Source organism: Chamaea fasciata, unplaced genomic scaffold (assembly GCF_029207755.1).
Source record: "Chamaea fasciata isolate MVZ Bird 193981 ecotype frontalis unplaced genomic scaffold, bChaFas1.0.hap1 SCAF_30, whole genome shotgun sequence".
NCBI lineage: Eukaryota > Metazoa > Chordata > Aves > Passeriformes > Sylviidae > Chamaea > Chamaea fasciata.
This window is the reverse complement of record NW_027094115.1, coordinates 2,235,754-2,261,668: the sequence shown is the minus strand read 5'-3', so window position 1 is coordinate 2,261,668 and position 25,915 is coordinate 2,235,754. Positions and strand designations below refer to the sequence as shown.

At 58.4% G+C, this 25,915-nt stretch overlaps 2 protein-coding genes across 2 annotated transcripts; both read left to right on the top strand.

The window, feature by feature from the left end:
- The first annotated feature begins 8,045 nt into the window (after positions 1 to 8,045).
- ERLIN2 (ER lipid raft associated 2) lies at positions 8,046 to 18,429 on the top strand. Its single transcript, XM_066206185.1, has 11 exons — positions 8,046 to 8,175; positions 8,273 to 8,354; positions 8,595 to 8,641; positions 8,926 to 8,987; positions 9,606 to 9,731; positions 11,421 to 11,494; positions 11,878 to 11,936; positions 12,859 to 12,950; positions 13,249 to 13,338; positions 14,796 to 14,875; positions 15,899 to 18,429. Exons 1-11 carry the CDS (start codon positions 8,069 to 8,071, stop codon positions 16,106 to 16,108), a joined length of 1,029 nt encoding a protein of 342 aa, XP_066062282.1. The 5' UTR covers positions 8,046 to 8,068; the 3' UTR covers positions 16,109 to 18,429.
- Positions 18,430 to 19,365: 936 nt separating this feature from the next.
- PLPBP (pyridoxal phosphate binding protein) lies at positions 19,366 to 24,325 on the top strand. The gene is made up of 8 exons (XM_066206328.1): positions 19,366 to 19,463; positions 19,992 to 20,099; positions 20,515 to 20,550; positions 21,094 to 21,169; positions 21,521 to 21,655; positions 21,787 to 21,929; positions 22,381 to 22,479; positions 22,752 to 24,325. Exons 1-8 carry the CDS (start codon positions 19,368 to 19,370, stop codon positions 22,887 to 22,889), a joined length of 831 nt encoding a protein of 276 aa, XP_066062425.1. The 5' UTR covers positions 19,366 to 19,367; the 3' UTR covers positions 22,890 to 24,325.
- Positions 24,326 to 25,915: the final 1,590 nt, after the last annotated feature.

Sequence of the window (25,915 nt, the reverse complement as noted above, 5' to 3'; positions counted from 1 at the left end):
AACGACTGAAGAGCTGCTGCTGCCTCTGCCCTGGCTGTGGATTGGTGCGTGGTGCAAATCCTCCGGCAGCTCTGGTTCCAGCTTTGGTAGCGATACGCTGACGTCTTCCTCGCCACCCCAGGACACCCGCCCTTGGCTGGTCACCAGTGAGCCCGTGGGAAGTGCCCAGTGTGACCCACGGCCATGGTTTCCCTCTTCTGCAGTGTCTGACCAGCGTGACAGTCCAGCACAGGGCCCCCGGCAGGTGACAAGCCCCGGTCCTGGGCTGAGGCACGGCCGTTCCCTCTCACAGGCTGACACCGGAGTGTGGCAGTGACCCCGCTCGTTCCTGCCACAGGTTCCTGTGTTCCAGGTCACAGTCTGTTTGTTGTGGTGAATGACTGAAGATGCTGATCCTTACACACAGACATTTCAGCTAACCTCACCAGAGAGCGCAGGGGAGGGTGCTCAGCTGACAGCTCCGTGCGCAGAGCAGGGTCTGGTGGCTCCAGTCACAGCAACAAAGATTTACACGGAGCGTTGTGTTTCCTGAAGGTGTTCATGGAAATCTCCGGGAGCAGCTTTGCCGTGACTTCATCCCACCTGCCGGCGTGGTGCAGGAGACAGGACAGGAGGATGTGACCCACAGGGGACGTGCCTTTGCCAAAGGTGACCGTGGAACGCTGAGCCTGTGCTGTCAGAGCTGGCCCCGACGGGCTGAGCAGAGCTGGACACTGTGCAGGGTGCAACGTGACCTCTTCCAACACCTTGTGGTCCCGGAATTCATGGATCACCCCTCCTGGCCTGGAAAATTTTGGAAGGAGATGAAGGATGCAGCATCCTGGGCACCTGGTGGCTTCTGGGGCTTGGTAGACCCTTCCTGCAGACCCCTCAGTGGAACAGAGAACCGAAATGGCCTTTTTTGTGTCCCCCACAGCTGCAAAGGGCTCCCCAGCAGCCCTTGGGGCTGTGCTGGTGCCCACCACAGCAGCCCCTGCATCTCCACTGGTCCATCCGTGGGAGAGGGAGATGCTGCTGCACCAAAGAAGACGGGACCAGTGGGAGCCTGAGGTCCTGGTGCCACCTCTCCATGAGCAGCTGCTGCAGGAGGAGTGGCTGGGGGGCTCCGAGAGAGAAGGACAGGAGAGAGACGGGGACTGTTAAAGATCTTTCTTGCCGGACCCTCGCCGTCTTTTCTGCACTTCCCAGCGGGAGGAGAGAGAAGCACCCAAAAGATTTGCTGTGTTTTTCTCTCTGGATGAGAGGGATGGAGCTGCTCATCACCGAGGTTGGCACGGAGGCCAGGAGCCCTGGTCCTCTGGGCAGAGCTCCTTCAGATGGGACTCCTTGTTTCTGCTGGAGCAGTGGTGCCTTTGTGGGGTTTTGTTCCCGTTCCCTGCACAATCCTGGTGACATCCAACGGGCTGGAGGAGGACAGTCCCCCCCGGAGGTGAGAAGAGCTGTGTTCTGGACAAAATGGAAATGGAGCCAAAAGCCCTTCCTTCCTTCTGGGGTTCCCACAGTCTCCCGGAGTCTGGCTGGGTTTAGAGTTGGGAACAACTGGGATGGATGGGGCTGGCTGGGCGCCCGCTCCTCTGGCTGCAGAGATGTGCTCTGTCCCCATTGCTGCCTCGATAGTTCCCAAACTTTTCCAAGTTGCTGTGCTGGCACAGAAATCCTGCAGCACTGGGGCAGCCTGGAGGGTTCCTACCTAAGGAACACCCCAAGGGGAGCACCAGGATTTGGCAGCTCTCCCCTGCTTTTGGGATGTCCTGGTGCGTGGCAGACCCTGAGCCCTCCTGGCCGTGGGGGAAGCCCTCGGGGTGCTGGGTCTGTCGTGCTGAGTTTGGGGACCGGCTCTGAGCACCGAGGGTGTGCACAGCACCCACAGGCTGCAGGTGAGTTCGGGGGACATGGGGGCCAGGCCAGGGCTGGCAGCTCCGGGATGCTCTGTGCCAGCAGGGCACGGGGAGAGCTCAGCACCACAGCCGGGGCTGGGCGATGGGCACAGCCCCCCAGCCTTCGATCACACCCCACATTGCCACAAGCCCCAGGGCAGCTCCGGGGGACCGGGGTGTCCTGTCTGTGGGGCCAGCGCGGTGCCAGGGATGCTGCTGGCACCCCGGGCTGCCCCTGCCCATCCCTCCTGCCCCTCTCCCGCCGCCGGGAGCAGCCCTTTCATCTCGCAGGGAGGTACAAATGGAGCTGTCAGATGCCATCAGCCCCGCGATATGACAGGTTGTGGGGCCGGGGCCCCTCGAACAGAGCAGCCTTGTCTGTCAGAGCCGCCTGACACTCCCCATAATGGCCAGATGGATGAGACTCTGAAAGTAGGGCCCGGCGCGTTTTCAACTCTATTTTGGGTGAAAACACTTCTTGAAAGATCTTGAAAGGAGCTGGCAGTTTAGTAGTTCAAATGATTAATGAGCACTGGCTCTGCCGGGTGGATTTCTCGCGCCGTGCCAGCAGCTGGGCTGCTCCAGCGGGCCAAGACACGCCGCGCTCCCCCCGCGCCCCCGGCTCCCCCCGGGCCCCCCCGGTTTTCCCGGAAATGACACCAACGCGACAGGCCCTGCATATGGAAAAAGTTAAATATAAATTACTGCTGAAAGAGGCCTCGCCGAGCGGAGTTAGTTAAAGATGTTTATGGATTCAGAAACACGGGCCTGCATATGTATTTAGGGATGACAAATGTGATTCAATAAGTCAGGAATTTCTCCGTGGGCTGAGGCGGGACCCGCGCGGCGCGGGCGCTGCTCTGGGCTCTCCAGCTCGGTGCCATAAATCCTGCAGACAGGCTCCTTGTTCCTCCCCGGGCTGCTCGGGATTGATTTTCGCCTTTTCCCTGGATCAGACCCAGTCACAGGAGATGCTGTGTTTGGGATGTGACAGCCCTGCTCCCTCCAAGAGTGTCCCCTGGGGCAGGTTTGGGGGGCTTGGGAAAACCCGCTGGATGCTCCGTGGCGTGGGAGCCATCCACGCTGCCACCACTGCCAGGCACCTCCCTGAGCTCTCTGTCCCCCCTCCAGAGCTGCTCTCAGAGCAGCTGGACCCTTCGGGGCTGTCAGCAGATGATTAACGACCGACAACTCCAGATTGCAAGTTTGGGGTTTGACCCTGTGCTTGATGAGCTCAGCCCTAATTCTGCAGCCCCTTCACGTGGGCAGCTGGGGGGGTCTCACGGAGCCTGGGGAGCACCCACCCAAACTGCCCCTGCTCCTGCTGCTCTTGGGGTGCACACCAGGGACCACAACAAACTGAAGCAGGAAACCCCCAAACCAAACTCCAGCCGCGGTGGTGGGGGCCCGGGAGGGATGCCAGGGCCGGGGATGCTGGATTTGGGGGGACAGCCCCAGCAAACCTGCAGCAATGGGCAGCGCAGGAACCTCCCCCTTGGCTCCCCTCATCCCACACCTCTGTGGCTCAGAGGGAAATGCCTTTCGGGGGGTCAGCGCCCGGCCAGGCCTTGGACCCACATCCACATTCCTTTGTCCTGATTTTATTCGTTAGCAACATTTGGCCTGGATATGGAGACAGCTAATGAGGGACGGAGTTTATTGCAGTTTGATTTTTCTGTTAAAACAATACAATAAAATAAATGCACTTGGAAATCTGGTCTGTGTTTGTACATAGGAGATTTATGGCTCTGAAGGCTTCCAGAGAGACGCAGCCTTTCATTCCCTTCCTTATTGGAACAGATCATGTTGCAGAGTTTAAAGGCCTCTGGAGCTGTGATTTATTTGAAGGGAGAAATAAGGGAAATCCAACTATCTGTTCCCTGGCTCGGATCACCCAGTAACTCCCAGCCAAGGGGATGGATCTGCACCTCCTCCACGGATTTTTTATTTTTTTCCCTCCTGTCGCTTACATTATCCCGCTCTAAATATATCACCGAACCAGGGATGACTCCTGACCTGGGCTTCAGCACCTCGCCGAGGTTTCCCCAGCCCTTCCTGGAATCCCACAGAAAAATCTCTCTCCCAGAGCTCCTCCACGCTGCTGAAGTGACGGGACCTGCGTGGGGCCGGCTGCTGCCTTGATCCAGAGCTGAGATAGAGGTGAGGGTCTTGGGGTTATCTCTGGAATCCGGTGATAAATTCAGGTCACCTGTTCATGCTCCCCTCCCTTGCTGCTCTCCCAGGCAGAGAAGAGCACAGCAGCTTAGAACCAGGTCAGGATTTGTGCCTGAAATCCTTTTCCATGAACTTGGAAACTCAGCAGGGGGATGCTGCAGCTCCCACATCCCAGCAGGACCACGCTCCAGGCCGGGGCTGCCACAGCCGCCTTCCTCCCACCCTCACGGAGGAAAATGTGGTTTTCCCTTCTCTGAGGTTTGCTGCTCTCCAGGGATGAAGCACCTGGATGGCTCCATGCTGGATGCAGCCCAGCCCATCCCAGTTGCCCCAGTGGATCCCACCAGCAGGAGCAAGGTGAGATCTAAGCCTAAAGACGTTTTTTGAAGCATTTGGCATTTACAGGCTGGAGCTTCGCGGGTTCTGCTTCTCCCAGGTATCTCTTGGATTTTGGGAATGATGAGTGTTGGTCCCATCAGCACCATCCATCCTTGGCTGTGCTGTTGGGACACACGTGGGAGGAGAATTCCCTTCGCCGCCGTGACCATCTCACCGCGGGTCAGGGAAGGAGTGGCCGAGGTTTCCAGCTGGGGAGGGGGCCTGGCTCTGATGGCCACTCTCCTCCTCCTGTCCCAGCTCCATCCCAGCTCCTCCAGCCCGTGTTTTTGGCGGGCTGCTCCCTCCCCCTGCGCACAGACGGGCTCTGTTTGCCATTAGCTTCCCCCCTCTGCCCCAGGAGCCGATCCCAGCGCTAATTCTCACGCATGTTTCGGGTAAATCTACTTTCTTTCCCAGGATGAATTGTGGTTTCCAAGCACCATTAATCATTTCCCTTTAGAAAACAGCATCGGGGGGCTGGAAACACATTGCTCCTTTATTTACTGGGGGATGACCTGGCACGCTGGCACCCGGCCACGGGGCTGGCGCCTGCGGGACGACGAGGGGCGCGGAGAGGAGCCTCGGGGAGAGCTCCCCTCCTGTGCTGGAAGCGGCTCCCACCGGGACCCCCTCCCGCAGGACAGACCCCCAGCCCCTGCCCAGGGCTCACGGAGCGAGGGGATGGTGATGGAGAGGAAAACGCTGGGAATGCCACGTGCTGCAACGCCTTCCTCCCAGCAGGGCTGTCCCCTGGAGCTTGTCTGCCCCACGGCCAGGGCAGGAATGTCTCCCCACTCTTCGCCAGCCCCACGCGCCCGTCCCAAGGGGACGTGGATCCAGGACCCTCAGCTCATGGGTTTGGGTGGGCCCAGGGCAGAGGAAGCCCCCCCTGCGTGGGGAGGGGGCACCACGACCACGTGTGAGCGGGTGCTCTCTCCCAGCCCCAGACTGTCAGGGGATGATTAATGGCCAACGCCACGGAGCTGCCTGGGCTGCCAAGTGCTGCATTGTTAGAGCTGACACAGAACGAGCCCGGACAGACTCCAGCACAACTCTGGCCCGTAATCGGCAAACAACGTCCGATGGACGGAATTGGGGAAGTGTTCCCCCCTCACAGCCCCTCTCCCACCCTCTTCCCTTCCCTGCCAGAGCAGGAAAGGGCCCAGCAGCCTGCAGCCTCCCAGCTCCTCCTTCCAGGGATTTCCCTTCCTGGGCATGGGATGGAGATGGGATGGGGCTAGGAATGGGGTGGAAATGGAGATGGAGGCAGAATTTGGGCTGGGGTCGGGGACAGGATACGAATAGAGAAGGAGACTGGAGTGGGGTTGGGGCAGGGCTGGCGAGCAGAGCTTTCCACCCTCCGCTGCAGCTGCACAGGTAACCTTAAACGCCAAAGCAGGAGCGCGGGGACAGAGTTTTTCCAGCCCTATTCCCAGCTGTCAGGCGGTGATTAATGGCCAACAGCCTCGGAATTGCCTTTATTGCCAGGCCGGCATTGTTACTTGTGACAGCTAATGAGAGCAGACAGACTTTACACCGCGCCTTGCGCCGGCCCCGCCGGACCCTCCCCGAGCCCCACAGGGACCGAGCCGGGCACGTCCGGCCCGGGGCTGCCCACGGCTCCCCAGAGCTGCCCATGGGTACCCCAGCCCTGTGCCACCATCCCAGCCCTGTGCCACCATCCCAGCCCTCTGCCACCATCCCAGCCCTGTCCCACCATCCCAGCCCTCTGCCACCATCCCAGCTCTGTGCCACCATCCCAGCCCTCTGCCACCATCCCAGCCCTGTCCCACCATCCCAGCTCTGTGCCACCATCCCAGCCCTGTCCCACCATCCCAGCCCTGTCCCACCATCCCAGCCCTGTGCCACCATCCCAGCCCTGTCCCACCATCCCAGCCCTGTCCCACCATCCCAGCCCTGTGCCACCATCCCAGCCCTGTCCCACCATCCCAGCCCTGTGCCACCATCCCAGCCCTGTCCCACCATCCCAGCCCTGTCCCACCATCCCAGCCCTGTGCCACCATCCCAGCCCTGTCCCACCATCCCAGCCCTGTGCCACCATCCCAGCCCTGTCCCACCATCCCAGCCCTGTCCCACCATCCCAGCCCTGTGCCACCATCCCAGCCCTGTCCCACCATCCCAGCCCTGTGCCACCATCCCAGCCCTGTCCCACCATCCCAGCCCTGTCCCACCATCCCAGCCCTGTGCCACCATCCCAGCCCTGTCCCACCATCCCAGCTCTCTAACCCTCATCCCAACCCAGGGCCTGCCCGGGTCCTCTCCCAGCTCCATGCCCACAAGTCTGGAGCCACGAGCACCCAGAGATCCCCAAACTGTCTCACTGAACTCCACAGAAAACCCCGCAGGATATTTTTACAGGGGGATGAGGAAGCTGGAGAGAACTGGGTGCAATAAACCATTTATTCCTACAAAAAGCCCCGTTAAAATCCCGAGCACTGTGGCACAGACACCGCTGAATGTTCCTGGCCTCAAGTCCAGCAGTAATGATTTTTTTTGGCTTTAATTTTTTTTTTAGGATTATTACAAATAATATTTACCTTTGTGCTGGTTCACATCTTGATGCTGTTAAACACGTGGCCACAGCTGGTTTCCCGCTCAGGGCAGTGATATAGTGCCGGTGTTATGAAGCAAAACCTCTCCTGCGAGCCAGAACACCCCACATTTAAAAACCTATTACTTTTCAATATTCCATGGATGCATTTTGCTCCAGCTCAGAGCAATTTCCTAGTTTACCCTTATTAAACTGAGAGGGGCTGAGCAGAGGCTTGTGATTTATGAAACACATACTAGATTCATTAAAACCTTTAAAGATTTAATACATTTTATCAAGGTCTTAAATCTGGGCAAACGCCTTTAAAAAAACACCAACTACAGGGTGTTTTTCATCTCTTGGCGCCTTTTTGCTCTTATTTAAGAGCTGTAAAATTTGGATTGACAAATATCGTGGATATTTCATTCCTTATTCCTAAATGGCGCTGAACCCTCCTGACAGGGTTGTTATATATAACCTTGGAGATCTTTCACCAGTGAAGATCAAATCATTCTCCTTTATTGATGCTTTACACACCTCTCGCATGGTTTCGAGGCCCCTTTCCAGGGTTACAGAGCTGGATGATTCTGTTTTGTGGCCCGTCCCATTTCCTGCCAGGTCTGTGTGTGGGGCCAGTGGAGCTCAGCGAGGAGATAAAAATTTTGTGGCTGGTAAAAATAATTGAAAGAGGGGGAATTTAGGCTGGATATTGGGTGTTAGATCTCCAGGAGCGTTTGGACAACGCTGCCAGGGACACGCTGGGAGTGCTGGGGTGTGTGCACAGAGCCACGAGGGAGATCCTGCGGGCCCTTTCCAGCTGTGGGAAATGCGGAAAAGTGGGAAATGTCCCAGCGCGTGGCAGGGATGAGTCTCGATGTCCCTCCCGACACTGAACGCGCCGTTCTCTGTGGGTCGGCTTTGGGGTCCGGGGGCTCCGCGCCCCCGGCCCGGCGCGGGTCTCGAACCCGCGGCCTCGGGCGCCGCATCCCCGCTCCTCCATCGCCCCCTGGCGGCGGCGGCGGCGGCGGCGCGGTCGCGCGGTGATGACGTAAGTGGCGCGCCGCCGGTGCCGCCGCCGGTGCCGGGCATGGCCCAGCTCGGCGCCATCGCCGCCCTCGCCCTCGGCGTCGCGGCCGCCGCGCTCCTCTCGGCCGTGCACAAGATCGACGAGGGCCACATCGGCGTCTACTACCGGTGAGACGGGCCCGGCGGGGCCCGCCGCGGGGAGAGAGCCGTGCCCCGGCCAGCCGCCGCCGCTCACGCTTCTCTCTCCCTCCCGTTCCCTCCGCAGCGGCGGCGCGTTGCTGACCTCCACCAGCGGGCCCGGCTTCCACCTCATGCTGCCCTTCATCACGTCCTACAAGTCAGTGCAGGTGCTGCTGGGCCCGGGCCCGGGCGGGGCGGGGGCCCGGGTGTCACCCGCGGCCGGGGCTGGCCGTGCCGGTACCGGGGACCGGCGGCTCTCGGCGCGGTCCCCTGAGCCCTGGACGGGGAACCGAGCGGGGCGGGTGCGGCTCCTGCCTCGGGGGGTCCCGGGCGCGGCCGTGTCAGAGCCCCGCGGGATTTGTGCCGGGGATTTCTCTCTTAAGGCGCTTTCCTTCAATCCCCCGCAGACCACGCTGCAGACGGACGAGGTGAAGAACGTCCCGTGTGGCACCAGGTGAGGCGCTCACTTCTCACCCACCGCAGCCCTTCAGCCCGGCTGGAAGCTCCCAGAGACGGAACTGCCCTGCAGCCCCCGAGCTGGGGGCGCTGGGGGGCTCTGCAGGGTCTGTCCAGGACAGTGACCCCCCCCGGGCTGTGTCACTGCCACTCCCCAGGGACCGCGGGGTTTGGGGGCTGAGCAGGCCGGGGGGGTCGCACACCCGCCCCACCGGAGGGGAGAGTCCCCTCGGAGCCGCTCAGCCTGCAGCAAACGTCATTGTCTGTTGTCTCTCCTTGCAGCGGGGGAGTGATGATTTATTTCGACAGGATCGAGGTGGTGAATTTCCTCATCCAGAGCGCGGGTGAGTCACGGGTTCCGCCCCGGCCACGCCCGGGGGCTGCGCTGGGTGACAGGACGGGCACCGGCTGTGGCCGTGCCTGGCTGGGAGCCAGCCCGTCCCACAGGTGTGCCCTGGGCACCTGCAGAGCCCCGAGCTCGGGCTGTCCCCTCTGAGTCCCTCAGGGACCTGGCTCTCCCGGGAATTTGGGGTGTTCATTGTCTCTTGTTTCCATCCCTTGCGTTGCCCCAGCCCCCTGAGCTCTGTGCAGCAGAGCTGGGAGCGTGCAGGGGCAGCCAGGGCTGTGAGCACAGGCTCCTCTGCAGCCCAGGGACATCCACCTGGGCAGCCTTTCCCCAGATCCTGTGGGTTTCAGTGCCTGGCCCAGCGGGGAGCTCTGTGTGTGTGTTTGTGCAGCCCCAACACAGCCTGGGGCTGCCTCACACCCTTCTGTTCACAGAGCAGGGGGCAGGAACTGGTGGAAGGGGCACAAAATACTGGCAGCAAATGAACCTGCCCTGACCCCAGGGGGTTTGGGGGCAAGGGGGGTCCCTCATTTCCCTGGGGCTGAGCTCCAGGGTTGTCCCAGAGAGTTCTCAGCCTCCCCTCCCTTCTCCATGCCCGTGCTCTCTCCTCTCCCAGTGTACGACATCGTCAAGAACTACACGGCCGACTACGACAAGGCTCTCATCTTCAACAAGATCCACCACGAGCTGAACCAGTTCTGCAGCGTGCACACGCTGCAGGAGGTGTACATCGAGCTCTTTGGTGAGCTGGGGCTGGGTTCTCCCCGTGGGCTGTCGATGCAGAACCCCCAACTGGTGCCTTTTATCCATTAATCCCACGTTGGCTCTGCTCGGGGTCGGGTTTTTAACCAGCTGCCATTGTTCATCCCTGTTATGTTTTGGAGCTGAATGCTGCAGTGTGTTGTAACGATGAGCCCCCAACCCCGGCCCTGCCAGCAGCCTCCCGTTGGGGAAGGGAGCAGGAATTCTGTGGCATTCTCTGTGTGTGCAGCAGCTGTGGTGGATTGAATTGGTCACAGGATCCTGTAATCCAGAGGGAAGAGCCAGGCTGGGGCTCTCTGCTGGTGCAGGAAGTCTGAGCAAGCCCTGGCTGGCCAGAGGTGTGCTGGGCTCTGGGCTGGGGCTGCAGTGCCCACACAGCAGGAGTGCTGGCTGGGGCCAGCTCACCTTCCCAGCGGGGGCCTGGGGCACACAGGGCAGGAGGGCTGAGGGGAAGCCGTGGTTTCTCGGTGGAATTGGCCCCGTGGCTGCCAGGGCTGTGTTTTGTTTCTGGCTCTGGGCTGGCAGGAAATCCTGGCAGCCTGTCAGCACTCGGCAGCGCTGGGGGTGGTGTGGGGGCCCTCAGGGCAGGCTTTGTGCCTGGGAGAGCAGGGGCTGTTTGCAGACTCCTGTTCTCCCCAGCCTGGCCTTTCCAAGGAGCCTGGCTACCCCTTCCCACACGGGGCTGGGATCCCCCGGTTCCCAGCTCCTGCTGGCAGCTGGAGGCTTCCTGGCCCATGGAGGCTCCAGATGTTGGCAGCTGCTGCTGAGGGCTGCTGGAGACGGGCTGAAAGCACCACTGTGCACAGGAGGAGCTTGTCCAAACTCCTGGAAGCCGCGGGCTGGGCCTGGCTCGGGCTCTGCAGTGGGGCACAGCCCCTCTGAGCGGCCTCACGTCACCCTCTGCCCCCACATCTGCCAGCAGGTGCAGGGAACTGATAACAGCTGCTTCCCAAACTCCTGGCTGAGCTTCACTAGGAGCCTGAGCTCCAGAGAGGAAACTGGGACCAAAGCAAACAGCCCAGGAGTGAGATGTGATCCCTCTTGAAGCCGTTTCAGTTTGAGTTTCCCTCTGCACTTCCCAGCAGGCCCCAGCTGGAAGCACTGCCCTCCTCGGGGCTTTCATCAGAGGGTTTTAGGCTGTGTTTCCTTTTGAAATCCTCAGCTCCTCTGGAGTTCTGGGGCTCCTTGAGCCAAGGGGACATCACTGATGATTTTTGCAGCCTGTTAAAGTCGCTGAGGCTGCCATTTCCCATTCCTGCCTTTCCCTTTGCTGTGTTCTGCTGGCACGGGGGCAGGTCACAATCAGTCAGCATTTACCTCGTCACTTCAGGACCTGGTTGGGAAGTTGAGTGGGGAGGGGGCCTAGAGCACAGACTCCGTGCTGTGAAGGTGCTGCGTGTGGCTCAGGAAGGTTCCAGACCGCGGGTAATGGGCGGCTGCAGGGTTTCCTTTCATGCCTGCCCCGTTCCTGTGGCGTGTCCCAGGGGCTGGTGCTGGCTGTGGCTGGGAGAGGTGGGAACAGCCTCGGGGCAGCCCAGCACTTGTGCGTCCAACTCCCATTTGTGCTTTCCAGGAATGAGAAACGTGAGCCACCCCAGCTCGCTCTGGGTGCTGACAGCAAACCGCCCCGGGGGATCTCTCATTCCCTTTTCTTTTTTTCCCCAATCAGATCAAATTGATGAAAACCTTAAACTGGCCTTGCAGCAAGACCTAACCACCATGGCCCCTGGATTAATTATACAGGTAATCAGGGTTTGACTGACATATTGAAGGGGCAGGTTGTGAAGAGGGGAAAGGGCTAAAAGGAAACCAGAAACTGAGACTTGTTCAGGAAAGTGCTTTACAGCACAGATTTCATTTAACCTGAGGAGTGGGAACAGGCCCCTTCCTGCCCCCTGACAGTTCTGATGTGTTGAGTTTCTCCTGGAGTTATCTGGCTGCTGCTCTGCCCAGGTTACAATCTCCTGGATGTCAGGACACCTTTCAGTGCTGTTTCTCTGTGGGTTTGGGGCCTGGTTTGTGCAGCTCTGGTGGCAGAGGACCCCCGAGTGCCACCCCCAGTCCCGTGCAGCCCCAGGGGCCACCTGGCTGCTGGCCCATGTTCTCCTGTGTCTGTCCCTCTCCAGGCGGTTCGAGTCACAAAGCCAAACATCCCTGAGACCATCCGGAGGAATTACGAGCTCATGTAAGTGCCTGGGTGTTCCCAGAAGGACCCACAAGGGCAGATTAACTCGGGATGGGGGATTGGGGTGCCCCCAGGCTCGTGCTGCCCCTCGGGAAGGGGCTGGGGAGCAGCACTGAGCCCTGGCTGGGCTGGCAGGGCCCTCCCCTGGAGCCCCGGAGCACAGGAATGGTTTGTCCTGGGGCAAACCCTTTGCCCTGGGCACTGGCCCTGTGTTCAGAGGGAGCTGTGGCTGAGTGGCAGGGGAATGGATTTCACCACTAATCCTCTTGTTTGTCTGGGATAGAGAAACTGTTGATTCAACAAGCTGAAGACTTGCAAAGCTTTGAAATAACTTCCTTTGGCAGCACTTGACGTGCTGATCCCTGTGCAGTGCCCTGGAGCTGCCTGCTCCTGCTCTTGGCCACCCAGACACGCCCTGAGCACACTGCCAGCACTTTGGGCAGCCGGGATAGGATCCCTGTCATCCACTCTGCTTCCTCAGCGCTGCCTGTCACCTTTTAACTCGTGGTAGATCCTGTGTGGCGTGGTCATGGCAGGAGGCCCCAGATCAGCCTGTGTTGTCGCCATAAATACAGCAGGACGTGTTGAGAGAGACTCACTTCTCTCACTGGGAGCAGGAGCAGAGTTTTTATTTATGTTCACGCTTTAAAAACCCATGAATGTGAGTAAAAACCAGTAAGATAGAAAAGGCACCAGGGCAGCCTGCAGGGACTGTGTCTCAGGGACTCACTGGAACATCCTCCTGCACTGGAGGGGAGGACAGAATGATTTAGGCAGAAAGCTCTGTGCAGGTACACTGCTGATCCCACCTGCCCTGGACACGTGCTGGAAGGGGGGAAGAGCCAGCAGCTCATCCTGGGGATGTGGGGTGAGTCCCACACCAGGGAGCTCCTGGCTTTAACTGGTTTTTCCTGCTCCCCAGGGAGAGTGAGAAGACGAAGCTGCTGATTGCAGCACAGAAGCAGAAGGTGGTGGAGAAGGAGGCAGAGACGGAGAGGAAGAAAGCCCTGATCGGTCTGTGTGCCTGGACTGGGGGAGGGAACAGGGGACAGGCAGCAAAGACACCCCAGGGAGGAAGAGGGAGGGATGCACCTGGTTCCCTCTGGGACCATCTCTGATCTGAAACTTTCCCAGAGAAGCTCTGGAGTTTTTCAGGTGGGATCCAGCTTTGTTTTCTGTGGGCTGGAAATCCTTCCCACCGTTCATTTCCACCTGAAGTGGCTGATGAGTGAGGATTTTCCAGGGTGAGGCTGCCCCTGGCGTTAGGCAGACGTGTGATGACAGTGTGGGCGTGCTCTTGTGTTCATTTCAGAGGCAGAAAAGATTGCACAAGTTGCTGAAATAACTTATGGACAGAAGGTGATGGAAAAGGAAACAGAGAAGCGAATTTCAGAGATTGAAGGTGAGTGGAGGGTGAGCTCTCCAGCAAGTAAACCCTGAAGCAGTTCCCCAAGGAGTTCTTGAAGTGTGTGTTGGCTGTTCTTCAGTCCAGGCTGACTTTCACTGGGGTGAAGTTCTTGACCAGAGGCAGGAGCAGGAATTTCTTTGCAGGCTGTGCTCCTTGAAACTCCCTTTCTCAAGGTGATCTTTGTAGGAGTTTGAACTTCAGTTGTTCCCTCACCCATCTGATACAATGCTTTGTCAAAGAAACTCCAGGGTGTGGAGAGGGCTCTGCAGTTCCAGCGGGGGAGTGGCAAGGCCTTTTTTCCCCCTTACATTCATTAGGGGCCCTGACAAGCTTTGCAGAAGCCACTGAGGAGCCAATTAAGAGTTTTACAGACCAGCAGCTTCTCATTAAGAAGTTCTTTGCAGAAATACAATGGGGTTTATTTCTTATAACTGTGTCAGCAGGTGTCAGCCCTCAGCCTGGCTCTGTGCTGGCAGAGGATTCCTGCCTCCTCCTTTTCTCCTGGTGTCTCTGACTGGGCCCAGCCTGTCCTTTTAGCCAGGACAGGAAGCTGTGGGCCAGACCATCCAGCTGTTTACAGGATCTTTAGGTGCGGCAGCTCACAGGGCTCCCTGCTGGGGGAAGTAAACAAATGGTTTATCCAGCTCTGCAGCTGTCAGCCCCAGATTCATGCTGCAATGGTGTGACTCCAAGCCTTAGGAGGAATGGCAGGAGATGGGCAGGATTCCACTCATTTTATCCTTAACGTGGTGCCTGATACCCGTCATTACCCCTGGGTGGATGCAGAGGCTGAGGGGGAAAAGGAGTGCAGTACAGAAAGGAGAAGAGTTCCTTTCCTGAAGTGTCTCTGCCAGGAGTCGGGAGTTTGAGCATCCACAGAACCAGAGCCTTGGAGCAATTGTGGATGCAGCAGAGAAAAGCTCTCCAGCATGTGTGCGAGGGGCAGGGCCTGTAAAGGTTAAAATCCCCTGCTCTGCATGCCAGAACCTTCATCTGTGCTTTCCAAACCCCAGCTGGGAATCACGTCTGCAGGCACAGACCTCATCTGCTGGGCTGCTCAGGCTGTTCTGGAGCCTGGGCAGGGGCTGTGGGTAAATCCCACGTCTGCAGGAGAGCAGCCCCTCTGTTTCAGCACCAGAGTCAGTCCTGGCTCCAGAAGAAAGGCTGAGCTCGGCCCACGTGATGGGGATAATCAAACCCTGCTGTTTGTCAAGTTCTTTGAGCTCTGCAGTTGCAGATGCGATTTACTTACTGATGCTCTCGTCCTGCAGCCATTTCAGCTGTAAATTGAGCTCCCATTTCTGGGGTTCCCGTTCTGTCCCCCCTTCCCTTGGCTGTATCCTGTGAAGTTTAGATGTGGCAGCGGCCACTTTCAGAGCAGTTACCAGCTGCAAACGGTGCTAACGTGGCTGGGAGTAAAAATGTGACTCAGGGCGTGTGTTTGCTTCCAGATGCTGCGTTTCTGGCACGAGAGAAGGCCAGGGCTGATGCCGAGTGTTACACTGCAATGAAAGTGGCCGAGGCCAACAAGGTACTGTGCTTCCCTTCGTGCTGCCCCAGAGCAGGGCCCTGGCACCAGGCTGTGGGGAAATACTCAGCACAGGAGCAGGCAGTGATCATTGCTTAAGTCAAACAGCAGAACAAGGCCGTCTCCTCTCAGCAGAGCTTTCATCTGAAGCAATTAGTCAACAATTAGATCCTTATATGCAAGTTCATTTTGTTCTCTGGACGGACGAGTGTCAGGGGATGTGAAATCTCTGCTCTGCCAGGTGCTCAGGGGGCCGTGGCTCTCTCTGGAATGTCGCTTCCAGAGCTGCCCTTTCACGCTGTTGTGGTGAGCAATGTGGTTTCATTCCAGTCTCAAGCTGGCAGGCAGTCAGAGCAGCTCCAGGGTGACAGGCAGGGGCAGAGCAAACCACAGGGCAGGGAAAGAACAAATGGAGCTGATCTCAGACACGCTGGCAGAGCCTCGGTACTGCAGGAGCAAAACCAACAAAAAATCCATCCTGGAAACAGACAAATGGCATGGCTGGAATTGTCAGGTGTGCTCCTGCCTACAGCAAGGTGCCAGGACACCCCAGCAGGGAGTCCCAGTTCTGTGGTGCTCAGTGAGAAGGGGCAGAGGGCTGGGCTGTTTGTGCACGGCTTTCGTGCCAGCTGTTCAGTCCTCTGTGTTACAGTGTCGTTATCCTGGGGGAATGAGCTCCTCTCACCACAGTCGTGGATCTGCTCCCTGGAAAAGAGCCAGGGATATTTCCCTCCTCAGCAGCTCTCCTTGCAAGGGCTGCAGTGAGTGATGCGCCCTTGAGCATCGCCACCGCGTCTGATGGAGCGTTTCCCCAGCTGCTCCCATCACTTCTCACTCTGCCATGTGGGGATTTAGAGCTGCCCCCAGCCCTGCTGAGGGAGAGCCTGGCCCTGGGCACTCTGTGTTTTCCCTGTGGAGGGCTGCCCATGCTGCTGGGCTTGTGGAGAGCGTGTGCCTGGTGTGCCCACGGCAGGAATTGCCTTTCCCCACACCCGAGCCGTTGTGACCCGTTTTCTCTCCGTGCAGCTCAAGTTAACTCCCGAGTACTTGCAGCTGATGAAGTACAAGGCCATCGCCGCCAACAGCAAGATCTACTTTGGCAAAGATATTCCCAACATGTTCATGGACTCTGCAGGGAGCCAGAGCAAATCTGCAGAGGGACTGGCAGAAGGAATCCAGGAGGAGGATGGGGCAGGAGCCAGCGAGGACACAAAGCTGCTTCATAACATCAACTGAAAAGAAAGATTTCTATTCATTTTCTATCCAAAAAATCACGAACTGGGAAATTCCTTTTTGTTTCCCCCTTTTTCCTGTGCTGAAAGAGATGAATCAGATTTAATCCTTTCAATCTTTTGTATGACAGTTAGACACAAGGACTTTGGTATTTGTGGGGTGGGTTTTCTGGTAGTTTCTAAGCTCCAGCTGTGTTCTGTAGCTGCACCTCCCCAGCTCTTGGTCACCCAGACCAGAATTTGGGAGAGGCTGTCAGGGCTATCAGCTGGGTGGGAACCTAATTTGGGATTGAGGTGGTTCATAGCAGTTGCAGGTCAAGAAATGTTGAAGTTCTAGAGGGAGGGGAATTGCTGCTACAACTTGATCTGGGTTTTTTTCTTACTGAAAATTCCAAGTACTTTATTTCAATCCCCTCTGAAAGTAAGGTGCTAGATTTGGTACACTACAAGTGGCTGCTGGAGGCTGGGGGCAGTGGCAGGGGGCTGCTGAGCCCACAGGAGGTGACCCCAGGAGGGGCGGAGGCTCAGCTGGAATCCTACAGGTTCCCACCCACGGGGGGATCAAAGCCTTAGACCACGTCACGCGGGGAGTGACCCGGACTCTTCATTTTCTATGTCCTAACTCTGCTTTGTTTTCCGTGTGTCGCGTCTCTGTGGGGCACAGGAGAGTTTTCCCAGCAGTTCAGCTCCTGGGGGAGGGCGTGGGCAGCGTCCTGGAGAGCAGAGCTGGGAGGGATTTTCAGTGGAACGATGGAAATGGTCGTAGAAGAACCAGGGAGGGAAGGATTTTTGTCTCAGGGACCCTGACTTTACAAAAGGCCTTGCTGGGGAGCAGCCGCTGGAGGGACCAGACAGTTTTTCAGCTTGTTGTCCGCTCTGTGGGAGCAGCTGGATCTCAGTGTTCACAGTGTCTGGCTGAAGAAGGACCTTCAGGGCAGCTGAAGGGAGCAGAACTGAGCTCCTGTGGGACTGGGGCTGAAGGGATCTCGTGGAAGGAAGATTTCCTGGCCAGGGACAAACCATGATCCTGAAGGGTCACAGGGAAAAGCAGCTCTTCCTGAACCACTCAAAGATGGATTCCCCTTTTTCTGTCAGAACAGTGTACCAGCCCCTGCAGGGAGCTGGTCAGTTCCTCACATCCCAGACCCAAGGAGGGATCAGGGCTTTGTTTTCCACACATGCAAAATCTGAGGATACAAGTTCAGGCCTAGAGAGAACATTTCTTCTTTCCCAGCCTAATCCATCTGCATTTGGCAGCCAAGGCTGGTGATTAATTGCTGATATAATTGAGGGCAGTATCGTCTGCTGAGATGATGCCAGTGCTCGTTGTCACAGACCAGCCTGCTGCTTTCACAGGCTCCTGTCCCAAATTGTTGCTCCCCAGTTCCCCTGGCCTCACCCTTCAGTGTTTCAACCATCAATCTTTGTTACTCTGAGAGAGCTCAGATGAATCTCAGCTGCTGGCTCCAGGGTTTTTACAGCCGTTTTCCCTGTTGATGCTTGAAAATGCAAAGTAGAAATTAAGCATCAGTTCCTGCTGGAGAAAAGTCCCATCGCTGTATTTCTTGAGAAGTGGGAGCTAAGGGAAGTCCCATCTCCAGACCTACATCAGACCCAACATCCCCAGGGAGGCTGTGATATTCCTGACTCATAACCAGGTCTGTGCAGGCAGATTGTAGCAGGGAGTAGCAGAAGTTTAGCCATGAGGATGAGCTCATTTGAGATTGTTCTACGTTCGTGCTCAAGGTTTCCATCAGCAACTAACACCTCCTTTTACACGAGTATTTTTCACTAATGAAAAGACCCAACTAAGCCAAAGTGGTATTTTAAAGGCTTCTTTTTTTATGTGTGATTTCACAGCAAGACAATAGCTTGGGATAAAAAGCTCTTAATGATTTTTTTTTTAATTAAAACCCTGACTGCTAAAGTATTCGTGTGATTTAGTTAAATTGTACTAAGAGTGAAAAAGCAAAAGCCAAGTTGAGGGTGTATCAGTCTTCACAAGCCAATATCCGTTGTTGTGTCTTCATTCAGGTTTCTTCACTCTAAAATGTCCTGAATTTTCCAGAGTGGATCCATCTCTCTGTGTAAACCTTTATTCCCTCTGTCTCTAACAGACAAGTTGTCCTGTTTTCTAATCCTGAGATGAAGATCTGAACTTTAAACCCACTCTGTAGCAAAGGGAACAGAGGTTTGTGGCACTGCTGATACCTGGGAGCGTGGAAATGCTCTGTCAGTGCAGTCTTTGACCTTCTTATGTACTGAATTCAAAGCCTTTTTATTTTGGTATTTGCTATGACAATAAAATGGCCTTCAATTTTAGAATCTTCCAATTTTAATGGCAGGGTCTGTGGATGAACTTTAATATCCCGTGTAGATGTATTTGCAGGGGCGGATTTTCCAGGGGGAACTGGAGGTGCTGGGTGGGAGTGGGGAGCTGTGGGGTGCTGGGGTCGGGGCTGGTTCTCCCTCTCCAGTGAGGAGGAGGAGGAAAGTGGAAGAAGGATCAGAGGTGTCCATGTCCGAGGAATCCCGTGTCTCAGCCCCTGCTTTGCTGTGGAATGAGAGAAAAACACGGGAACCAGACTGGAGCAGCAAACACCTCGGATTTGGTAAAGTTTGCAGAAAACCCTTGTCATGTTTCACCAGACAAAGGGCAGGAACCTTCCGGGTCTTTTTAGCCAGCTGTGTAAACACTGACTCTGCAGAGGGACAGTGAGGTTCTGCACATGAACACGAATCTTTGAGTTCATGGGTTCCAGGCGGCGGTTTCCCATTCCGCCCCGGATCAAGCCGAGCATTGCCCGGCCCCTGCAGCTGCTCTCGGGCCCCAGCGCTCCCCGACACCCCGCAGCTCGCACCGGGCCCGCGGGACAGGCACTGCTCCCTCCCTTCTTGTTACGGCTCCTTTTTTCCCCGCAATAGTTGAAATTCACACCCCTGGGAGACGGCTCCTCATGCAGGAACGACAACCTGAGTTTGGGGGGTGGTCGGGACTGGAGCAGTCGGGTGGGCTCCTGTTACTCCGGGCACGGAATGATCTGGATTTGTCACCGAACCCAGGGAAGGGGACGAGCGGGGAGCCCCGGCCGGGCGCCGCCGTTCCTCGGGGCCGCCATGGCGCCCGCGACCTTCCCGGCATGGCGCCGCCGCTCCCCGCCCCGCCGCTCCCATTGGCCGGCGCCGCGGGCCGGAGCGATGCGATTGGCGGGGAACAGGGGCGGGGAGCGGGTGTGTGGCGGAAGTGGCGGCGGCGGGCGGGGATGTGGAGAGCGGGCATGGCCGCCGGGGACGGGCTGGGCCCGGCGCTCCGCGCCGTCACCGAGCAGGTGCAGCAGGCGGCGGCGCGGCGGCCGCAGGTGAGGGGGACACGGGGGGCACGGGGGGGCGACCCGGCGGGACCCGCGGGGTGGGGTCGCTGCCGCGGCGTCAGGCCTCCGTCACCATGGGGACGGGTGAGCGGTGACCGCGGGGACAGGCCCGCAGTGCCACCGGGACGGGTGAGCGGTGACCGCGGGGACAGGCCCGCAGTGCCACCGGGACGGGTGAGCGGTGACCGCGGGGACAGGCCCGCAGTGCCACCGGGACGGGTGAGCGGTGGCCGCGGGGACAGGCCCGCAGTGCCACCGGGACGGGTGAGCGGTGGCCGCGGGGACAGGCCCGCAGTGCCACCGGGACGGGTGAGCGGTGGCCGCGGGGACAGGCCCGCAGTGCCCCAGGGAGGAGCGCACCGCGGGTCTGGGTCTCTGAGCCCCGTGGCAGAGGAGCCAGGACCCGCTATCGCGACAGTCCCGCTCCTGCTCGGCCCGGCGCTCCCGCCGCGGGGCCAGGCCCGGGGCTGCCCGGAGCTGGGGCTCCCCGTGCTCACCCCCGTGCTCACCCCGCAGGGACTCCCGGCCGTGCTCCCGCGGCTCGTGGCCGTCAGCAAGACCAAGCCGGCGGAGATGGTGATGGAGGCTTATAGCCACGGGCAGCGCAGCTTCGGCGAGAACTACGTGAGTCGGGCCCCCAGGGGCTGGAAAGGGCAGCAGGGCTGGAAGGGGCCCGTGGAGGGCACAGAACCCCAGGATCATTCCCGGTGGAAAAGCCCTGCAAGGTCATCAAGCTGTGCCCAGTGCCCACCTTGTCACCCAGCACTGAGTGCCACATCCTGAGTCCTTCCACGGACACCTCCAGGGGAGGGGGCTCCAACACCTCCCTGGGCAGCCCCTTCCCATGTTTTACAACCCTTTCTGTGAAGAAATTCCTCTTGAGGGCTTGGGCCAGCCCAGTTTGGGTGGCTCTGTGGGTGACAGCATCATTCCCTGGCCTCGTGTTCCTGAGGCTCGGGTTGGCCCCAAGAACACACGTCCCAGGGACACCAACCCTATGCCTGCTGTGGGTTTAACGGAATTCTCCTTCATTCTCCAGGTTCAGGAGCTGCTGGAAAAGGCATCAGACTCCAGAGTAAGCACAAGTTCCCCTCCTGTTTTCTTACCATGTGTAGCTGTGCCCTAGGAGCTGTTCAGTCAAAGTCCTGGGCTTTGTTAGGGATTTGGTTGGATCCTTATCTTTGCAGATAAGGGGTGGGTTATTCTTGGCTCACTGCCTCTGCCCCCTCCTGCCTTGCTGGCTCCCGAGGAGTCTGGGACTACATCTGCCTTAGTCACGATTTGTCTGCACAGTGTTCTGCCTTTTGTGCTCTCTTCAGGAGAAGCACAGTCCTTGTTGGGGAAAAAAAAATGTTCATGCTCACTTTGGGGAAAATAACATTTTATGGCTGTTGCAAAAGAGCTTTGCCTTTGCTGTTCCCATGGACAGCATTCCCTGCAGCCACAAACCCATCCCTCTCCAGGCTCAACCTCAGCACAACCACAGGCTGAGTCTTTCAGGGTCAGCAAACAAAGAAATTGGCTGTCTGGTATTCGGTTGTGGGCAAACTGAGACTGAAGTGCTGCGTGGGGGAGCAGGGAATTGTTGTTCAGACCTGAGGGCTCCCTCTGCTTTCAGATTCTGTCGTCTTGTCCAGACATCAAGTGGCATTTCATTGGCCACCTGCAGAAGGGCAATGTCAACAAGCTGATCGGTGAGTGCTGGCTGGTTTTCTGTGATCTCCAGTGGTCAGGTGTGTCAGGGAGGCTCAGGCTGCAGATCAGGGAAGGTTCTTCCCCCAGAGGGTGCTGGGCACTGCCAGGCTCCCCAGGGAATGGGCACAGAGCTCCAGGAGGGTTTGGACACTGCTCCCAGGGATGCAGGGTGGGGTTGTTGGGGTGTCTGTGCAGGGGCAGGAGTTGGACTCAATCTCCCCTGGGGATCCCTTCCAGCTCAGGATCTTTCATTATTCTCTGAAACAATAACCACGAACTCACAAATGCCTGTTGCACGTACAAACAATCCCACGGCAGCAGAATTCCCTCAGCCTGTGTTTTCTCCCCAGCTGTCCCAAACCTGTTCATGCTGGAAACGGTGGATTCTGTGAAACTGGCAGACAGAGTCAACAGCTCGTGGCAGAAGAAGGGGTCGTCCCAGAAGCTGAAGGTCATGGTGCAAGTTAACACCAGCGGGGAGGACAGTGAGTGGCTCTCTGTGACTTGTGCACGTTGGTGCTGCTGCCTTGGCAGGGAGCTTGAGCGGGCTGGGCTGGTTTGTGCTCTGAAGGCGTTTGTGTGGCAGAGCTGGGCAGGATGTCCCTGTTCTCTCCAGGCAAGCACGGCCTCCCGCCCGGGGACACCACGGCTGCCGTGGAGCACGTCATCACCAAGTGCCCCAGCCTGGAGTTCGTGGGGCTGATGACCATTGGCAGCGTGGGGCACGACCTCAGCAAGGGCCCAAATCCTGACTTCCAGGTGAGATTTCCTCAGAGAAAAGTGTCCCTGTGGGCTGGTCTCCTGTTGCAGTTTGTCTGTCCCAGTCAAACCAGTCAGGCTGTCGGGGTGTCGGAGCACCTTGTGCAGGGTGGTGCAGAGCCCTCAGGACCTGCGGAGTGCAGGTGTGAGGCTTCTCTCTGCAGGGTGTTGCTCCCACCCATCCCCTGAAGCTGCAGCCAGATTTTGGCAGGGCAGCAGTTGCTGTCCTGGAGCCCCTGGCCCAGGTGAGGTTTCAGCCTCCTGTGTGTTGTCAATAAATCTGGGAAGTCTCCAGTCGCTGTTTGGTGCTTCTGTGGGAAGTGTGGGAATTGCACGTCCTGTGTGAAGGAGGCCTCGGGGCCAGGCAGGAATCAGGATCAGCGGCAGCCTGGCAGGGAGCTGGCGTGGCAGCCCAGGTGTGTGACCCTCTGCTGTGCCCTGTGCCCTGCAGGTGCTGCTGTCCCTGCGGCAGGAGGTGTGTGAGAAGCTGAACCTGCCCCTGGACAAGGTGGAGCTGAGCATGGGCATGTCCACGGACTTCCAGCACGCAGTAAGTGTGTTCCTGCCCCTTCCCTCGGGGAGCAAACCTGCCTGCACCCCAAATTCCAGCCCAGGTGCCCCCCAAAGAGGCCTCTAAGGCTTCGCCTTGGATGAAGATCCCAGTGCAGCTCTCCTGGCCTTGGGGCAGATCGCTGGGATCAAAGCAGCCCCCGGGTGTAGCTGTGGGTGCTGAGCCCCAGGGGAGCCGTCCTGTGAGAGGCAGGGCTGGGCTGTGGGGTGGTGGCAGCCCTGCCCTGACCTGCCCCTCTCTGTCCCTTCCAGATCGAGGTTGGCTCTACCAACGTCAGGATCGGGAGCACCATTTTTGGCGAGCGGGATTATTCCAGCAAAGCCCTCGGGGACAAGGCCCCCGCTGGCAGTAAAGGCCAGGCAGAGGCCGTGGCAGTGCAGGGGCACTAAGGGAAAACAAGTGGCCTCAGCAGAGGAGAGACCTCGCTGTGGGAGACCTCACTATGCATTTTGCCTCCCTCCGTGTGGGCCCCCGATCCCGATGGTGGAGAGGGAATTCCTCGGAACAGAGGCCAGCAATGCCTCACAACCATTGTGATTATAGAGTACCCCTAGAAACTGGAAATCTTTATAACCAACAAGTGACAAGCAGGTTGAGGGTTGGAAGTGGCTGTGGTGTCTTGGTTCCTCGGGGCCGTCAAGGACAGAGACTTTGGGGTGACTGGGTTGGACAAACAAGTGTTTGTCAGGCTGGAGTTGCTGCTGGGCAGGGCGGGTGTCACTGCAGCCGTGCTCGTGGCTGTTTTCACTGAGGACTAAGTACTTCATTCAACACGTTATGATCTTGCCAGAAACCTGTAAATGTTTCCCCAAACACAAGTTTTGCACGTGGGAAGGTTGGAGCTGGGATGGGGCCGTGCTGTGACACGGGGGAGGCCACGGCCATGGCAGAGGGTGAGTGACAGGCACAGGGGACTGTGAGGAGCTCAGCTGCCACTGTGAGTTCATGCTGTGACGCTTTGGCTGCACATCACGAGTGTGGGAGTGTCTTTTCGGCTCAATTTTGTCCTTTTCAGGCTGACATTAACTTTTCCCATGGCGCCGTGGCTGGAATGCTTTCCCCCTTTCCCTTCCTTTCCCCTCCTCTGTTGTTAGGAATTATTTTCACCCTGCCTGGTAGTTTTGCTGCTGTTTTTTGGTCAGAATGGGGGTTTTCTGCCAGGCCTCTGCTCTGCCACCAGCTTGCTGCTGCTTTCCAAGGTGAGTCCCTCAAGGTTTGGTGCCTGTGCCATCCCCTTTACACCTGTGTGAGGGTAACAGGGCTTGGCTCAGGGCAGCAGGGGGCTTTCCTTGGGAAAATGCTGAAGAAAACGAAGTAGTATTGTCCCACTGCATTCTGGGTTGCTGAAAAAAAATCATTTGGCCACTGAAAGCTTCTAGGCTCTGTCTTAACATCCTTTCCTGCTCTTGGAAGAGGGAAATGGGACTGTCGCTGCAGTAACTTTCCCTCAGGTGTGAGCAGAAGCTCCTGCGTTGTCCTGTGTTGTTTGGCCAGCCTCACAACCTGTGTTCCAGCTGAATTTTGGGCTTTTGTGTCTGCTGAGAGGAGGAGAGCTCGGCTGCCAGCAGGAACATCCTCCCCAGGCTTTGCTCTGTGCGCGTGGTTAAATCTCGCTGTTGGTTTCACTCTAAAAGCTGAATGTAAATGAGAAGAGTCAACTCCAACACCGACCTGTTGTAGCTCCGTGGTTTAGAAGCACCGTGGGGTCAGAGCCAATCTCCCCGTGCTGCACCATGTGTGGTTCATAGTCTAGTAATAAACAGTGGTGAGTTTTAATGCCATCTGTGCCAACTCCAAAGCTATTAAAGATGTTATTTTTATGTTCCAGCGTGGTGAATAAATGCCCTGAGCCGCCCTTGGAGCCGTTTCCCCAGCCTGGGCCCGCTGTTGGAGCTGGGGCGGAGGGAGGAGGGCGGTTTTGAGGCGGGGTGGAGAGAGCGGAGCGGGTTTTGGTGGGGCTGGGGTCGCCGGGCGGGATGTCGCCCGTCGCCAGCTGTCCCCGCAGCAGCCGCTGGGTGGCGCTGCTGGGCCGGGCCGCGGGGTCGCCGTGCGCTCACCTGGCTCAGGTGCGGGGCGCTGCTGGAGCCTGCGGGGCTCTGCTGGGCTCTGCTCGGTGCCCGGGCTCCGCGGGGCTCCGCGGGGCTCCCTGTGCCGGAGCGGGGCCTCTCGGGGGCCCCGGGGATGAGCTTTGCCGCAGGACACCTCTCTCCTCCCGCTGGGCTGAGGATCCAGGTGGCCGTCGGGTGCTGTGCTGAGACACCGGGCGCTGTGCTGGGACAGCCCGAGCTGGGCTGTGGAAAGGCTTTGGAGAGGAGGGGGGATCTGCCAGAGCTTCTGCTCCTTCCTCTGCAGCTGCTTCTCCCACCCACGGAGCTTCCAACCGACTTTCCTCCTTGTGTCCAAAGGTTCCCCACGTGTGTGAGCCTCCCCGAGGCCGGAGCGGAGGGCACTGCCCACGGGCACCTCCCGAGGCGCCCACCTGGAGCCCGAGGCGCCGGTGACACCGGACACCTGCGGGGGCCGCGGGGCGCAGACCACCCAGGCCCTCGGCAGAGGTCAGCCGGCAGATGGGGACCGCCGGCCACTGGAGTGGAGCCAGCGGGCCGCAGATGAAAGACTCCCGGGGCTCGGAATGAACGGCGCGGAGCCCCGGCCCCCGCGCCCCCGGCTTGGTTTACATCCATCAAAGCCCCGCGCCGGGCCGGCAGCGGCAGCCGCGGGCTCCCCGCGCCCGGCACTGTCCCCGTCAATATTTGCCTTGGAGGAAGGCGGCGGCAGACGCGGGGACTCCTCTGCCCCGTGACTCCAGTGGCCCATGGCGCAGGCACGGCCCCGGGAGCCCCAGCAGTGTCCCGAGGTCACCCTGGTTTCCACATGTCCCTTGGCTGGGGCTGAGCAGGCTGACCCCCCCAGAGCCTCAGCACTTCACATGCTCTGTGGTGAAAAACTTCCAGGGGGCTTGGAGCATTTCCATGTGCAGCCTTGGGCCGTTCCGAGAAGAATAAACCCCTTGATGATGCTGGACTGGGAGACTGGCTGCTGCTCCTTCTTCTCCAGCTCCTGGGAAAACGGGTCGTCCTCATCCTCGGGGAAGCACCAGCGCCACAGCAGCAGAGACCAGGAGCTGTGGCTCAGGTGGGAGCCCGGGACACCCAGAGCAGTTCGGCCCGGGCAGATCCTGCCGCAGCCCTTCAAAGTGGAAAGTGTGTTTATTTCTGGGATATCGGCTTTCCGGCAGGAAGGACGGCCACTGCCAAGGTTTTTATTGGATCCCAGTGAAAGGAATTGAGGGAGTCTCGTGCTTGTTGTCTTTCCCTGCGCCTGCAGTAGTCGAGGAGGTTTTTTACCTTCGAGTGGGAGGGAGGGACACAGGGATTTGGCATCCAGCGCTGAGGCGATGGAGTTTCAAACGGGT

Excerpts from the sequence above, each read along its gene's own strand:
- ERLIN2 (XM_066206185.1), top strand. The coding sequence starts at position 8,069 with ATGGCCCAGCTCGGCGCCATCGCCGCCCTCGCCCTCGGCGTCGCGGCC. Across the intron at positions 8,642-8,925 it reads AACGTCCCGTGTGGCACCAG|CGGGGGAGTGATGATTTATT; the intron begins GTGAGGCGCTCA and ends CTCTCCTTGCAG. Across the intron at positions 8,988-9,605 it reads TTTCCTCATCCAGAGCGCGG|TGTACGACATCGTCAAGAAC; the intron begins GTGAGTCACGGG and ends CTCCTCTCCCAG.
- PLPBP (XM_066206328.1), top strand. The coding sequence starts at position 19,368 with ATGTGGAGAGCGGGCATGGCCGCCGGGGACGGGCTGGGCCCGGCGCTC. Across the intron at positions 20,100-20,514 it reads GCAGCTTCGGCGAGAACTAC|GTTCAGGAGCTGCTGGAAAA; the intron begins GTGAGTCGGGCC and ends TTCATTCTCCAG. Across the intron at positions 21,170-21,520 it reads CAATGTCAACAAGCTGATCG|CTGTCCCAAACCTGTTCATG; the intron begins GTGAGTGCTGGC and ends TTTTCTCCCCAG.